This window comes from Patagioenas fasciata, chromosome 27 (genome assembly GCF_037038585.1).
Source record: "Patagioenas fasciata isolate bPatFas1 chromosome 27, bPatFas1.hap1, whole genome shotgun sequence".
In the NCBI taxonomy this organism is placed as follows: domain Eukaryota; kingdom Metazoa; phylum Chordata; class Aves; order Columbiformes; family Columbidae; genus Patagioenas; species Patagioenas fasciata.
The window spans coordinates 4,407,080-4,422,839 of NC_092546.1; the positions used below are offsets into that span (position 1 = coordinate 4,407,080).

At 47.2% G+C, this 15,760-nt stretch overlaps 1 protein-coding gene across 1 annotated transcript; it reads left to right on the plus strand.

The window, feature by feature from the left end:
- LOC136113379 (scaffold attachment factor B1-like) lies at window positions 1–14,546 on the plus strand. The gene is given in 20 exon segments (XM_065858523.2): window positions 1–220; window positions 223–476; window positions 2,009–2,096; window positions 2,518–2,582; window positions 2,669–2,875; window positions 3,332–3,394; window positions 3,835–3,862; window positions 4,768–5,266; window positions 5,686–5,735; window positions 7,301–7,401; window positions 8,353–8,502; window positions 8,598–8,674; window positions 10,546–10,685; window positions 10,973–11,064; window positions 11,468–11,574; window positions 12,029–12,322; window positions 12,524–12,661; window positions 13,080–13,122; window positions 13,772–13,893; window positions 14,185–14,546. Coding segments are annotated over 20 exon segments (2,850 nt in total). The 5' UTR covers window positions 1–15; the 3' UTR covers window positions 14,312–14,546.
- The last annotated feature ends 1,214 nt before the right edge of the window (window positions 14,547–15,760 follow it).

The following is a 15,760-nucleotide window of genomic DNA, read 5'->3' on the forward strand; positions in this document are numbered from 1 at the left end:
TCGGCCCTGGGGCGCATGCGCAAGGGCTCGCGAGCCGCCCCCGAGCGCACGCGACGCTTTCTGCGCCTGCGCAAGAGTTGTCACTCAAATTCCCTCCTAAGCCACGCCCTCCCCTTCCCCCGCTCGTCATCGCGCTTCTGTCCGCGCATGCGCAGAGCGGGGTTCCCCCCTCCCCTGGCGCGTCCCGGCCTCCCCACCATTTTGTGCCGTGATCGCGGGGTTCGTGTGTGATTGTGCGGTGTTCTCCCGTGTGCTCGGGCCTGAGGCGGAGTACCGAAGGGGCCTTGATGGCGGAGAGTCAATCGGCGGCCGGGCTGGGGGACTTCACATCCCTCGGCGGGGCCGCGGCTCTCGGCTCAGAATCCGAAACTCGGCGGCTGAGCGAGCTGCGAGTCATCGACCTGCGGGCCGAGCTCAAGCGCCGCAGCCTGGACAGCGGCGGCAACAAGAGCGTCCTCATGGAGCGGCTGAGGAGGGTGAGGCGCAAACACGGGGGGAGGGGACGTGTCATCCGGGGCCTTTCTCCCCGGCCCGAGGCCGCGCGGGCGCATGCGCACTGGTCTCTGGCCGTGCTGGGAGCGTCTGAGGGCGCTGCTGCCCCTTCCCTTCCCTCCCCCGGGCTGCCCCTTCCGTCCTTTGGGTTGCCCCTTCCCTCCCCCAGGTTGCCCCTTTCCACCCCCGGGCTGCCCGTTCCCTCCCCAGGGCTGCCCCTTCCGTCCCTTGGGTTGCCCCTTCCCTCCCCCGGGCTGCCCCTTCCGTCCCTTGGGTTGCCCCTTCCCTCCCCAGGGCTGCCCCTTCCGTCCCTTGGGTTGCCCCTTCCCTCCCCAGGGCTGCCCCTTCCGTCCCTTGGGTTGCCCCTTCCCTCCCCCGGGCTGCCCCTTCCCACCCCCGGGCCGCTGTGGATCCTCTGCTCTTGATCTCGCTCCGTGCTGGCCCCGGTCTTCCCCTTGCTCCCTGTCCCACACGTCCGCGCATCTTTCCCCAAATCCCTCAGCCCCCAGCATGTAGACGCGTTCCCCTTTCCCGCATCTCTTGCCTCGCTACCTCTGTTCACGCTTCGTCAGGCTCCACCTCTCCGAATGTATTTTCACAGACTGACAAGGAGCCAGAACAGTGTAGGTGGTCCTGACCATTTAATGCGTTCTAATAGGTGTATGTGTGGAGGAAAAAAAAATACTATTGGCTGCATCTGAGCTCCTGTAGTGGTCATTTATACACTTAAAGTGCTTATCTGCTAAATGGGGGGCCTTGTTTACAGATGAGGGCACCTTTGCTCCTCAGTCGTGGCGTGATTTGGCTGCGGGGTTGTGTTACACGCCTTCGCTAGGCAGCGTTTCCGATGGCTGATAGGGCTGCTTGGCTGTGTGATCTGAACTAAGATGAGACGCGAATGTTTCCACGCGACACATCTGTAAAAGCGCTCTTGTGGTTTAACCGTGGTAGGTGGTTAAGCACCACACGGCCGCTTGCTCACCCCAACCCTCCTGGCAGGATTGATGGGAGAATTGGAAGGGTCAAAATGAGCGAACACTCATGGCTTGAGATCAAGGCAGTTTAATATATACTTATTTTAAATGAATCGCAAAAAAAAGCCAACAGAGAGGAGGAAAAAGAAAAAGCAAACCGCCCAAGAAAAGCAAGTGATGTAAAAGCGGCTCACTCTCAACTGACTGATGCCAAGTAATGGCAGCCCCACCCCTGCAAGTTTTCTTGCTGAGCATTTGGTCTGGAATGTCCCTTGGGTGGGCTGGGGCAGCTGTCCTGGCGGGTCCCCTCCCAGCTTCCCGTGCACCCCAAGCCGGGCGGTGTGAGAAGCAGAAAAGGCCTTGATGCTGTGCAGCACCCTCCACAACGGCTAAAACATCCCTGTGGTGTCAGCACTGTTCTCAGCACTAATTCAAAATGTGGCCCCATACGAGCTACCGTAAGGAAATGTATCGTATCGAAAACCTGTATACATGCAAACAACCAAACGATACAACCAGTGTCGTGCTGCTGTCTCCGATAGGCCATCGAAGACGAAGGAGGAGACCCCGATGAAATCCCTGTGGCCTCAGAACTGACCAACAAGAGAACGCCCAAAAGAACTAGCAAAGGTATGGAGTCCAGGCAAACACAGTGCCTTTGTTTCCTTGTAGCTGGAACTTAGCATACAACGTTGATTCCTTCTGTGGATGAGACCATAAGTTGTGGATGTTTCTGTATTTGTGGGTGTAAAATTGTGTCAAGTGCAGAGCAAGGGGCTGCAGCAAAAGCTCTACCAGTGTACATCAAGGTGGCTTCACAACACCCCAGGGACTAATTTCCTCGCTGTAACTATATACATTTTCCTTGTTTTCATAGAAGGCCTTGAATTATCTTTGGGGTACATTTTTAGATGCGAGAAATTAGGACAGGAGTAATTAGAACGATGTTTTGTTGCACAAATAACAAATGTGTACAGCTTGTGTTAGTGTTGTATTTAATTGAAAGCAGTTCTGAAATAGCTGGATCTCACTTCAGTGCTACGATTTTTAGGAAGAAAATCAGAGGAAGAAGGTGTTGAAGACAACGGGCTAGAAGAAAACTCTAGAGATGGGCAGGTAAGTGAGATCATGATTGCTGTTACTAAAAATATGCATCGTTTAACCCACAAAAAAATAAAGGGCTCCCCTTTTTCTTTCTGTAGGAGGACATCGAAACAAGTCTGGATACCTTGCAGGATATTGACATGATGGACATCAGTGTGTTGGATGAAGCCGAAATCGATAACAGCAGTGCTGTGGACTGTGGAGAAGACTACAGTCCTGATAACATTCTCGATTCTTTGTCTGATAATAAAGACAATGTCGAAGCGGAAATGAAAGAACTTCCAGATCAGCTAACAGAAAATGAGGTGAGTAGAGGTCTTTGGACACTTTCAGAAGGTGTTTAATAAATATATGGGCACCCGAGTGAGTTATTTGAGTGTAATAGAATATAGGACATGGCTGTGATATGGAATCTATTTCACATTAGCAGCTCTTGTGTCCTGCTGTTGAAGTGAGAAATGTTTTGAGACCTATCAGGGGCTTGAAATGGTCCCAGCAGAGTGGTCAGAGCCTTTGTTACCTTGTAGTACCATCTTCGCTTGCTGTGAAAGAAGCTTGGAATTGAAAGTAATGTTCTAATATTCACTCTTCCCATTTAAATGTGTCCAAGTATATAAACACCCGTACGCAGCCAGCGAGGTAGTTCTGTATATGGAGACAAAACTATGTTTTCAACTCACAAGTGGTTTTGCAATCTTTTCTGTAGAGATAATCTTCCTGTTTAAAGAATTTCTATTGTAATTCCTTTTTTACTCTTTTAGGAAGATTATGATGAGATTGAAAACAATTTAGATGCCTCTTCTTCTGATCTAATTGAGATGAAGGTAAATTGAAAACGTTGCCGTATTTCGGGTTATTATTAGCAGTATTCCCTCTGTGTTCGTACTACACAAGGGAAAACACGACCATAATGTGAAATTGTACTGTTTATTTCTTCTTTCTCTTGCTGATTGTATCAAGCAATAGCTGGGTTGGGTTTCCACTCCGCAGTTGATGTGATACACAAACATACTTTACCGATCTCTTTAATATCCCCAGTTACATACGAGAACACGATTGTGGCTGAAACTGTGATTTGGCTTTAATGTGCCAGAAAAATTACCCACATAAAATAGTCGGTTGCAGTGGATGGGGGAAGAAGGTGCTAAATGTAGCAGGTGAACAGTATAGATGCCAATCTCGGGGTTGGGCAGGGGGTGCTGTTATTCTATGTTACAACACATATTTGATAAAATCCTCATTCTCTGTTTATTTTCCCCAACAGAAAATGGAGAAACTGCACTTGGAACCAGGTACTGTTAAAGAAAAACATATTCCTGTGTTTTCAACTAATACTTTTTAAACCATTAACTCTTAAAAAAACCAGGCAAACAAACATAATTTGCATTATTTTTATGATGGACAATCCAGATTATGCAGGGTCATAGAGATTGGAAACCCAATCATATCCCCAGATCTGTGAAGTGATGCTTGGCATCTTTGCACTATTTCCAGTGAAATGAAATGGTTTAAAAACCTGTTAAACTACATAAATGGATTTAGAGAAGTTAATCGCAGTTTAAAAGCTAAAGATTCTACTTGTAAACAGATCTTGTGATATCGCACACACCTTAACTCTGTTACTAAGTAGAGAGCAGTGAAAGCAATAAAAAGATACTGTAGGGCGTTAAAATGTAAAGGTTAGTTACTGGATACAGAAGAAAGAAGAGAGTTGCTTCATGGGAATTTCATACAGATACTTTTCACTTTGTGGACTGCAAACACTCTCACGCACCACCAGAAGATGCCCAGTTCTCATGTTGGACTGTCCGCTCTAAAAGGATTTCACAGAGATTTAAAAATTGAACCCTGAGTGCCTTGGTACGTTCAGTTCAGCGTCTCGGACTCTGGAAGCTAACTAGAGAAGAAACAGAGCTGAACCGTTTGGTGAAGAATATCCAGGAACAGCCAGAAGGTTTTTGTTAAATCTGGGGGCCCTTTTCTTGCCTGTTAACACTGTAGGGCTGGTTTGGTAGTTTGTCAGACAGCAGGTAGCGCGGTACTTTGCACACTGTGTACACTTAGGGTTTTCCAATCTCTGTGTAGCTTAGCAGTTCTCTTGGTGTTAGTGTGGCAGCCATGCCAGTTCCACATTTGTGATTGCTGTATTTCCCTGGTGATTAAATCTTGTGCCATTCTATTCCTGTTAAATCCGTAGAAAATGAGAAAATACTCGACATTTTGGGGGAAACTTGTAAATCTGAAGTACTTAACGAAGAAACTTCCGAAGCGGAGCGGCCACAAGCGCAGGAAGCGGGTAACGCGGTGCCAGGCAAGAGGCTGGCGGAGGAAGAGGACGCTCTTGCTGCCGCTCAGGTGGAGGAAGATGCTTTAGATTTGGACAGCAAATCGGCACAAGCTTTGGCAAGGAAGGAAGCAAAGCGTTTAGTTGTAGCGAAAGGGGAGACAAGTGAACAGCCAGTAGAGGAAGAGAAACCGGACTGTGGCTCTTTAGTGGTAGAGACCCCAAGCGATCAGAGTAGCAAACGCTCCCAAGGCCTGGAAGCCTCTAGTGGGGGAACAGCGGCCAAAGGCGCAGGTCCCGAGGGCCAAGAAGGCCAAGAAGATGCGAAGAAAACAGAAGACAAAGCTAATTCTGAGGAACCCCCTGCTACTAAAGAGTCCTCAGCCAGTGAGGGCGGTGATCAGAAAAAGAGGTTTGTTTTTTCTCCGTTCTAGACCAGATGCTATCTTTTTTCATTGGTCGTTAAGTGATGCGCATAAGCTGTTTCCTTCAATTGGCCACCGAGACTGATGAAATTGTAGCCTATTCCTAAAGAGTCTGTTTGATTTCTTCATGTGCAGATATTTTTTTCTAAACACAGAGGGTTTGATTTCCTTCCTTCCTCAACCTTCAAAGGTTGTTTCCTTAAATTACTCTTATTTGTAAATGTCTTCATAATATAAGTCTGTTTAAGAATCTGACTTTGTTATTTATTGTCAGATTTCTTAAATTTACAAAGGTGTGTTTTCATTTGCAACATTTTCTGGTAGGTATTTCATTTTAGCATTTTTTCATCATTTTTGGTTGTTCACTTTTCTTTCTGACTTGAACAATGTGGTGTTTTGTCTTTAGCCCTGTGGAGGAGGACAGAGATACAAAGATAATCTCGAAGGATGACAAAGGTACGTTTCTTTCCAAAAACACAACTCGAATGAATGCTGGGAGTCTCCGTTTTTGTATTGGGTGGGGTGTGCAGTTGTTAAATACCATAGACATGCTGAAGTAATTTGGAATCTAGTATTTGTGTGTTTAAATGACACAGAAACTTAAAGCTTGGACCTTTATTGAGGATGAGGAGTTTTCTAGACAGGCACGTTTTGAAGAGCCACAGTACCTTCAGATCTGCACCGCTGCAGTTTAGTGAAGAACGACGTGTTTCTGTTGCCTGTGTCAAAGCTTGTAGTTCATCCTAAAAGTTTTTGGACTTGGAATGCTTCTTGCCTTCAGGAATGTGAATCATGGGAGGAGACCGTTAATACATCACATTTCATTTGCTCTGTGATTTTTTAAAAACAGAATCACAGAATGGACTGGGTTGGAAAAGCCCTCAGAGCTCATCCAGTCCAACCCTTGGTCCAACTCCAGCCCATTGACCAGATCATGGCACTAAGTGCCATGGCCAATCTCAGTTTCAAAACCTCCAGGGCCGGTGAGTCCAGCACCTCCCTGGGCAGCCATTCCAATGCTGACCACTCTCTCTGCACAGAATTGCTTTCTAATCTCCAGCCTCAATTTCCCCTGGCAGAGTTGAAGCCCATGCCCCCTTGTCCTATTGCTGACTGCCTGGGAGAAGAGCCCAATCCCCCCTGGCTAGAACTGCCCTTCAGGTCGTTCTAGAGAGTGCTGAGCTCAGCTCTGAGCCTCCTCTGCTCCAGACTGAACAAGCCCAGCTCCCTCAGCCTCTCCCCATGGGGCTTGTGTTCCAGTCCCTTCCCCAGTCTTGTTGCTCTTCTCTGGACCCGCTCCAGCCCTTCAATCTCTTTCCTGAGCTGAGGGGCCCAGAACTGAACACAATACTCCGGGTGTGGCCTCCCCAATGCAGAGTACAGGGGAAGGATCACTGCCCTTGTCCTGCTGACCACGCTCTTTTGATACAGGACAGGACACCATTGGCCTTCTTGGCCACCTGGGCACACTGGTGGCTCCTGTTGAACTTCCTGTCCATTAGTCCCCCCAGGTCCCTTTCTGCCTGACTGCTCTCCAGCCACTCTGTGCCAGCCTGGAGCACTGCAGGGGTTGTTGTGGCCAAAGCGCAGGACCCGGCACTTGGCCTTGTTGAACTTCATCCCATTGGAATCAGCCCCTTTTTCCAGTCTATGCAGATCCCTCTGCAGAGCCCTCCTGCCTTCCAGCAGCTCCACACTCCCTCCCAACTTGGTGTCAGCAGCAAATTTGCTGATGATGGTCTCAATCCCCTCATCTAAATCATCGATAAAGATGTTGAACAGGACCCTCCAGCCAGTTCTTAACCCAGCAGAGAGTGCGCTTGTCCAAGCCATGGGCTACCAGCTTTTGCAGGAGTATATGATGGGAGACAGTGTCAAAGGCCTTGCTGCAGTCTAGATAGACCACATCTACAGCTTTCCCTTCATCACCAGGTGGGTCACCTGATCTAAAAGGAGATGAGATTCGTGGAAGTGCTCCTTTTACCTTTAGAAGCAGCTGGTTTGGGTTTGTCTGGTTTTAGGCCACGCTGCTGGTGGTTCCAGTCGCAACTTTTGGGTGAGCGGCCTGGCTTCCACTACCAGAGCCACGGATCTGAAGAACCTGTTCAGCAAATACGGGAAGGTGAGGGGCGGCGTGGCAGGTTTTGGTGGTTGAAACATTATTGGGGAATATCTTAAAAACCGCCTTGGTACCGGAAGTTTTGTCTCGAGTTGGCAGTTGCTCTAAGAAGCCCCTGTTTGGGTCGTTTGGGGCGGTGTTTGGTTTGGTTTTGGGTGGCCGGGTTTCCTGCAGTTATTAATGATGGACAAAAGGGCAAGTTAAGTCTCATTCTCAGCTGGGAAATAGAAAGTTTCATAGAAGACGGATGGCAGGAAGGATTTTGACAGAGCCTTGAAGCCAATTTAAAGATTGTAGTAAAACGATGTGCTAACAATCGCCTGTTGAATCTTTAACAATCTTTAACAATTCTAGAACCTCAGTTTGACTTTACAATAGGTACAAAAAGTAAGGGTAGCATAGCTTTGAGTTTGTCTAAACGTCATGAGACTGGTAAAACCTTTTTAACCTTCCTCCTAACAAAAATGCAATATTTCCTTCTATTTATTCGCTCAGAATTCCATCTAGGAACCTGGAACATGTGTCATAGAGATGTACCACCAAAATTTGAAATGTAATTAAAAACGATGTGACATCCAACCTAGTATTTGCCTCTTCTTAGATGCCATGGTAACATTTAGTCATTTAAATACAATTGCTGGGGTGTTTTTTAGTATTAGCAGAAGCCAGGCGTCCTAGAAGTAGATGGACAACTGCAATAAATGCTCAAAGCAGGTTCTTTATCCAGCTGTACATTAAAATACGACACCTCTGTGGAATATGATTTCTGTCATACAGAGTGAGCTCTATTGAATATGTGAACATCAATAAGCATCATTTATTACACGCGTGTTTTACGTGGGCTTTTTAAAGTCAGACTTTTTGGGGAAACTTGTGTTTGTTAAACAAGATTGTAGATAACACGGTGGGTCTGCCCCTTAGTGACTGTGAGTTAAAGCTCCTTGTCTCGGACAGGTGGTGGGCGCTAAAGTGGTGACCAACGCGCGCAGTCCCGGCGCTCGCTGCTACGGCTTCGTCACCATGTCCACGGCCGAGGAAGCCACCAAGTGCATTACTCACCTCCACAAAACGGAGTTACACGGGAAGATAATCTCTGTGGAAAAAGTGAGTACCGATCCCCAAAGATACCCCATCACCACCACGTTGTACACGGTACCAAGACCACATTCTCAGCTGATGACGTGCAAAATCAATTCCAGGCCAAAAATGAACCCGCTGGGAAGAAGCCAAGTGAAAAAAAGGAGAACGAAGCAAAGAAAGAACCGGTCAGCGAGAGGTACTGTTGGAAAACTTCTCTGTCCAAAGGGGTTTTGCTGTTCCTCAGTCTGTGTCGATTTGTCAGGAAGAACAGAGTTACAGTAAGAATTTCTGTGGCAAACAGTCAAAAAGAGCAACTTTTCCTACAAGATAAACTGTTGAATTTGATGCTTAGCTTCACGTGTTTCTATTCCATGCTTTAAGGCAGGCATTGGAGAGTTGCGTTTTCAAGCACACGTTTTAATTCAGCTGTATTTAGGTTCTGGTAAAGATGGGGTGTTCTCAGGTCATACGTCCATAGGAAGGGCTGTTTGAGGGTTGTGATCAGTATGGCGCTGTTTCTCCCTTGCATTTTTCTCTCGCTGGGGCTTTCTCAGGTGGTTGTGCTCCCCAAGAGGCAAAGATCAGGTGTCCAAGATCCTGTTTCCAGAACACGTTCCCCTTCAGCACTGTGTTTTATCTCTCTAGCATTGCTGAAAGTAGCTGAAAAATACCCGAAGAGAGTGAACATGACACTGACTCCTTTGCTTTAATTATCTTATTGAGGCATAACTCATTTTAAATGCTGTTTTCTGAGAAGTTTTTGCCTTGATTTCACCTAGTTGCACAACGAAAATTATAATGATTCATATCGGCACTTCCTAATCACAGAATCCCAGAATGTCGGGTTGGAAGGGACCTGGAAAGCTCATCCAGTGCAGTCCCCCCATGGAGCAGGAACACCCAGCTGAGGTTCCACAGGAAGGCGTCCAGGCGGGTTTGAATGTCTGCAGAGAAGGAGACTCCACAACCTCCCTGGGCAGCCTGGGCCAGGCTCTGACACCTTCACTGAGAAGTAGTTTCTTCTCAAATTTAGGTGGAACCTTTTGTGTTCCAGTTTGTACCCATTACCCCTTGTCCCATCATTGGTTGTCACTGAGAAGAGCCTGGCTCCATCCTCCTGACACTCACCCTTTCTATATCTGTAAACATGAATGAGGTCACCCCTCAGTCTCCTCTTGTCCAGCTCCAGAGCCCCAGCTCCCTCAGCCTTTCCTCACACGGGAGATGCTCCACTCCCTTCAGCATCTTGGTGGCTGCGCTGGACTCTCTCCAGCAGTTCCCTGTCCTTCTGGAACTGAGGGGCCACAACTGGACACAAGATTCCAGGTGTGGTCTCCCCAGGGCAGAGCAGAGGGGCAGGAGAACCTCTCTGACCTACTGACCACCCCCTTCTAACCCACCCCAGGTCCCATTGGCTTCCTGGCCACAAGGGCCCAGTGCTGGCTCATGGTCACCCTGCTGTCCCCAGGACCCCCAGGTCCCTTTCCCCTACGCTGCTCTCTAATAGCTCATTCCCCAACTTACACTGGAACCTGGGGTTGTTCCTGCCCAGATTCAAGACTCTACACTTCCCCTTATTATATTTCATTACATTTTCCCTGCCCAACTCTCCAGCCTGTCCAGGTCTCTGATGGCAGCACAGCTTCCAGTGTCACCACTCCTCCCAGCTTGGTGTCACCAGCAAACTTGCTGACAGTCACTCTATTCCCTCATCCAAATCATTGATGAATATATTGAATAATACAGCCCCAGTACTGACCCCTGAGGCACTGCACTGGATCCAGGTCCCAACTGGACTCCGCCCCATTGACCACAACTAATTGTTGTGTTGAATGAGAAGCTTTGTGGGCATTAAGCACATGGTGGGGTGGTTTTTGAATCACGGCCGAGCTTTTCCGACAACCACACAGCGTGGGCCGATTGTCTTGATGGTGGAGGAAGTTGTAGAAGGAAGTGTTGGGAAATCTAATTACAACTGTCATATCACATCAGAATCCTGCTTTGTTACTTGAATTTTCTTTTCTCTTGCTCTGTATCAGTCTAATCTGTATCGATATCTCTCTGTAGACCTGGCAGTGTTAAAAGAGACGAGAAATCGGACCAAAAAGATGATGCTAAAAAGACAGAAGACAAAGACGAAAAAGAAAAAAAAGAGAAAGATGAACTGAAGTCGGGTTCATCGGATCAACCTAAAACTATTAAGTCAGGTAATTTGGCTCTTATTTTTTTATAGAGGGAAAGATACTGTGAAGGGTGAGTAATTGCAGTCAATCCCCTCATCTAAATCATCAATCAAGATGTTGAACAGGACTGGACCCAACACTGACCCCTGGGGGCACCACTAGTGAGATGCAGCCCCACTCACCATCGCTTCTCTGGGCCCGGCCCTCCAGCCAGTTCTTAACCCGGTAGAGAGTGCGCTTGTCCAAGCCACGGGCTCCCAGCTTTTGCAGGAGTATATTATCTCTTTCCCCTCAATCTCGGTTTTATTTAGGAAATAAAGGAACAGAGCGAACAGTGGTAATGGATAAATCCAAAGGAGAACCTGTTATTAGTGTGAAAACGTCGACTACATCAAAAGACAGAGTAAGTATTGTTTCTGCATGGGAAACACGGCAGTCTTCTTTAGGAACGAATGCTGAATGTTGCCAACCTCTGTGTAGCCCCCGCTTGTGTAACCGGTTTGTCCAGCTGCAGTTTCTATGATGTGGATTTAGATCTTAATTAGTAAAACACCTTTCACACAGCTGGTAGCGTATTCAGCAATGCAATCCTGCCAAACAAATGTGGGAGGGTAAGTATTAGTATATGTTAATGTATGCTGTGTCTGTAAGGTTTGAAAAAGAGCAGCTTTTATAGAAATGCGGGGACCAAGCTTTGAGACGTGAGATGTATGAATGGAAACAGAGCTCAGAATACTGTTTGTGATAGTTGCCCTTTTATAAATGTTCTCCATTAAGTTTATCATCTCCTTCCATATTAAATACAGAGCGTTAAGAGCCAGGATCGCAAGTCGGAGAGCAGAGAGAGACAAGGGATCGTGCCATTTTACAAAATCAAAGCACAGCGGAAAATGAGGGAGGCAGAGCAGCGCCGGTAAGAGCAGCAGCGCAATCTTCCTTTGTTTTTTCACCCTGAATGAATATTTTTGTATTTAAATACATCGTGTCTATAGAGAAATTAAGAACCTAATTCAGGTATTTAGTGATTTCTGTTCCCGTGCTGTTGAATCCAGGATAAAGGTGGCAATGGCCATCCTGCAAATTCCCCGCTAAAAGTGTCACCTGAATTCCATGTTAAAACAATTTTCACACTATTTTTTAGCTAAAGTGAGGTGAATTGAACAGAGGGAAAAGGTTTTTATCAGTCGTACTGGAGAGGAAGAAGTTATTGAGCTTTAGTGGATCCTCCTGTCCCGCATACTGTTCTGGCTTCTTCAGAGCTGGATGTGTTCCTAGAGCAGAAGGAATGAGCTTTTATATTATTTTCTCTTCCCCATTTTATTTGTTGAAGTATTAGATCCGTAACTCTGTTTTTTGTGTTGGAACAGCACACGCGAGCGCCGGGAGAGGCAGCAGCACCTGCAGACCATCCGGGAGCGGGAGGAGAGGGAGAGGCTGGAGATCGCTCGGGAGAGGCTGGAGATCGAGAGGCAGCGCCTTGAACGGGAGCGGATGGAAAGAGAGCGGCTGGAAAGGGAGCGGATGCACATAGAACACGAGAGGAGGAGGGAGCAGGATCGTATCCAGAGGGAAAGAGAAGAGCTGCGGCGCCAGCACGAGCAGCTCCGCTACGAGCAAGAGCGTCGGTCTGCGATGAGGAGGCCGTACGACATAGACGGCAGGTAGAGCCAATAACCACGAGGGATGCGGGTGGAAAACGGCGCTGCCAGCTGCTGTCTGTGCTGGTTGCATTGAGATCATCATGTTCAGTAGAGGGTTTTTCAGCTCCCTTTTGAACTTAATTATCCTTCTTCTGGTTCGCACACAGGGAACAATCGCAAAAGTCATTATCTTGACTAAAATGAGCACGTTCTTCCTTGCAGGAGGGATGATCCGTACTGGCCAGAAGCAAAGCGAATGGCAATGAACGACAGGTACCACTCAGATTTCGGTCGCCAGGATCGCTTCCATGACTTCGATCACAGGGATCGTGGCCGTTATCAAGATCATTCAATAGACAGGTTGGTGCTGGAGGACAAAAACGTATTTAATGTCACATTTTGCCGCCTTTCCTGTGTGTTTGACTTGCATTTTGTGTGGCTTAGTGGCCGTGGACTTTTTTTCTTGCACAGCCATGAGGAGATCTGTACTTGTAAAGCTGTTTCACACATTTGTAGGGTACTGAAATTGTTCTAAATGATGTTGTAGGCACCCAGCATCTTAATGAGAATATTCTCATTGTACCTTAGGACTGACTGGGTCTTCCAGGAATGCAACACGTGTCCTGGTTTCCGCGTGTTCCAGCTGTTCGTGCCTTTTATAGCTAATGTGGGCACCACAAGGGAGCGGGATCGTTCATCTGGGTTGTTACACAGATGGATTTTTACAGACTGCTCTATGTTCTTCTACCACGGTCTGATTTTACTGGTCTGTTTGTAGGAGATACGGATCAAGGACAATGATGGGAGATCGGGATGGACAGGTAAGGCGCTTTATGAAGCTATGGAAATATCTTAACGTCTTATAACCTGTTTTTTTATAGTGTGTGTCAGATTAAATTGCAGTAGTTAAGAATTAAACGATATCTCCAAAATACATATCAATAAGCAGATTGTCTTGTTTTCTTTAACAAGATGAAATTCAGTTCAAAAGCTTGTTTATTATAAAGCTGTTCTGATACAAAACAAGTGAATTGTGTCCAAAAGGGACTGTTGAGCCTGGAGAGGAAAAGGCCGGGGTTGTGTGATCAATGCACATCAATAGCTCACAGGAGGGAGTGTGGGGAGGAGATGGAGCCAGGCTGGACTCGGTACAGGACGAGTCAGTGAGCACAGACTGAAACACGGGAAACTCTGTCCAAAACAGAGCAAATCACATCTCAAAAAAGACAGACACACACACAAAAGCCTGGGAAGGTGGTCGGACACTGGATCGGGTGCATGGGAAGCTGTGAAGTGTCGAGCTGTGAGGATGGGAGACTGTTCTGGATCTGATCCTGCTTGCGTTGGGTTGGACTGGATGGTCTCAGGAGGTCCCTTCCATCCGAAATGACTCTGAGATTGAGTCGTTAGAGCCGAGCAACCTTCAAGAGTTCCTTCCAGGCGGTTCTGTCATTGCTCCTTGCCTTTCAGCATTACCCTGATGAGCGCCCGGGAGGCCCAGACCGGCATTCGCGAGACTCTCGGGAGAGCTGGGGCGGCTACGCGTCTGACAGAAGAATGAGCGACAGCAGAGGGATCCCCCCCCAGTCACGGTTAGTCTGTTAACAAGAGGTTTTTCCTTGTGCTGTATGTGACAGCAGGATGCTGGTTTTGGACGTACAATTCCTTTCTTTTCCAACTTTGTTCTCTGTTGGATGGATGACAGGTGAGTAGCCGCTTGCCTTGTGCGTCAAAACGCATCTTGGCGTGACTTTTCTTCTCCAATAACTTCACATCTGAAAGTCTCCATTACTATCGAAGCCTGAAACTCAGCGTAGTGGTTCTTCTCTAGTTTGTGTTTAAAACAACACCCGTTCTAGCAAAATGTCTCAATCCCTTTCTAGGCGGGGAGGGTTCATGCAAGGTGGCAACCAAAGTCAGATGATGCACGGAGGAGGAATGCAGGAAGGCTTTGCTGGCCAGGAGAGAGCAAACAGACCCAACGATCCTCGTTTCAACCGTCGCTACTGAGTATGTTTTAATTTTTAATGCAAGGTGGCAACTGAAATAAATCTGTCACCCAGGGTTACCATTAATTGTAACTTATGGGCTACCGTAAGTGTATTTTTTTTTAAGCTGCTGCCATATTACGTCACTCAATCCAATGTGAACTCATTTGTTTTGTAATGTGTTGTTCATACCCCATTGAAAATGTTTATTAATGAAGCATTCCATTTTCCATAAATAAAAGCCAGTTTACAGTTAATTGCTTTGTTTCAGCAGTCCCTGGAAAATGAATTTATTCAGCTCTATGCCAAACCATCTCATTTCAAAGGTGAGCTTGATTGAGCACGGATATTGAACTAGATTATGTTCCAAGCTCAACAACACAGCTCAATTTCTACACTGCCTAAGGGAATCTGATAAGCACCCTGTCCTACCTACAATTATTTCTGTAAGTCACAAACTAGACTTGGCAAAACATTCAACTTAAACCCAGCAACTGTATGGAAGGATCAGTCCCTTATTGAATGTACACGGTCTCACTGAGATGCAGTAAGAGGAGAACAGATGCGCCGGGTTAGATGCAGAAGTCCTTCCGGCTCGGTATTCTTTCCCCTTTAGAAGCAGGCGCGTAAAGAATACGTTGGAGCAGGGTGTACGTGGAGCAGTCGCCATCAGTCAATAACCCCCCAGCGTCCGGCACTCCGGGCTTTACTGAGCCGTAGTTTCCACCCGGGCCGTCAGGTTTAAGAGCCACCGATGGACCCGTCCTCCAGGAATTAACTTAAGCGCTTTTTAAAGCTATTTATACCTTCACCAAATCCTCTGAAATCTCCTGGCAGCAAGTTCCATCATATAACTATTTAAAAAAGGAAAGAAAACCCTTGCAAATCCTTCTTTGTTCCAGACCTACTTATATTCTGGCAGGGTGCACTGCAATCTTGGCTCCTTCTCTTCAGAGGAGATGGCTCCTGGGGAAGAAGTGGAGAGCAAGGCAATATTCTTGCTTTCCAGGAACTTCCCTTCCCAGCTCCCATTTTGTGTTGTTTCCCATCAGCAAACGAGGCTTCTGTCTTGAAAACAGACACCAACCAACCAAACCATTTCTGAACCCCTCGTTCTGTGTCCCATGGGGACTCTGCTGCACCTGCAGATCCATCCTCTTGCTCAGGTGCCAAAAAGCGTCACACACCGAGGTCTGAGTGTCTTCAAGGGAGTTCTAGCACTTTCTAAAGAAGCCAGCAGACACAATACTTTTCAACTCGAGACAAAATGAATCCACTCAGTTCCAGCCAACAGCTGTTAAAATGTAAAACCAAATAATCTGTTTAGTTAGCGAGTCTGGCAGCTGTAGAACAGGGGCCGTACCTCAGCACACGCCATCGCCCCGTTAAACTGACGCCTGACCTCTGCGGACCCTCTGCTAAGCCAGAAAGCACCGCAGCCTGTACGCTAAAACCAACCCAGATACAAAGG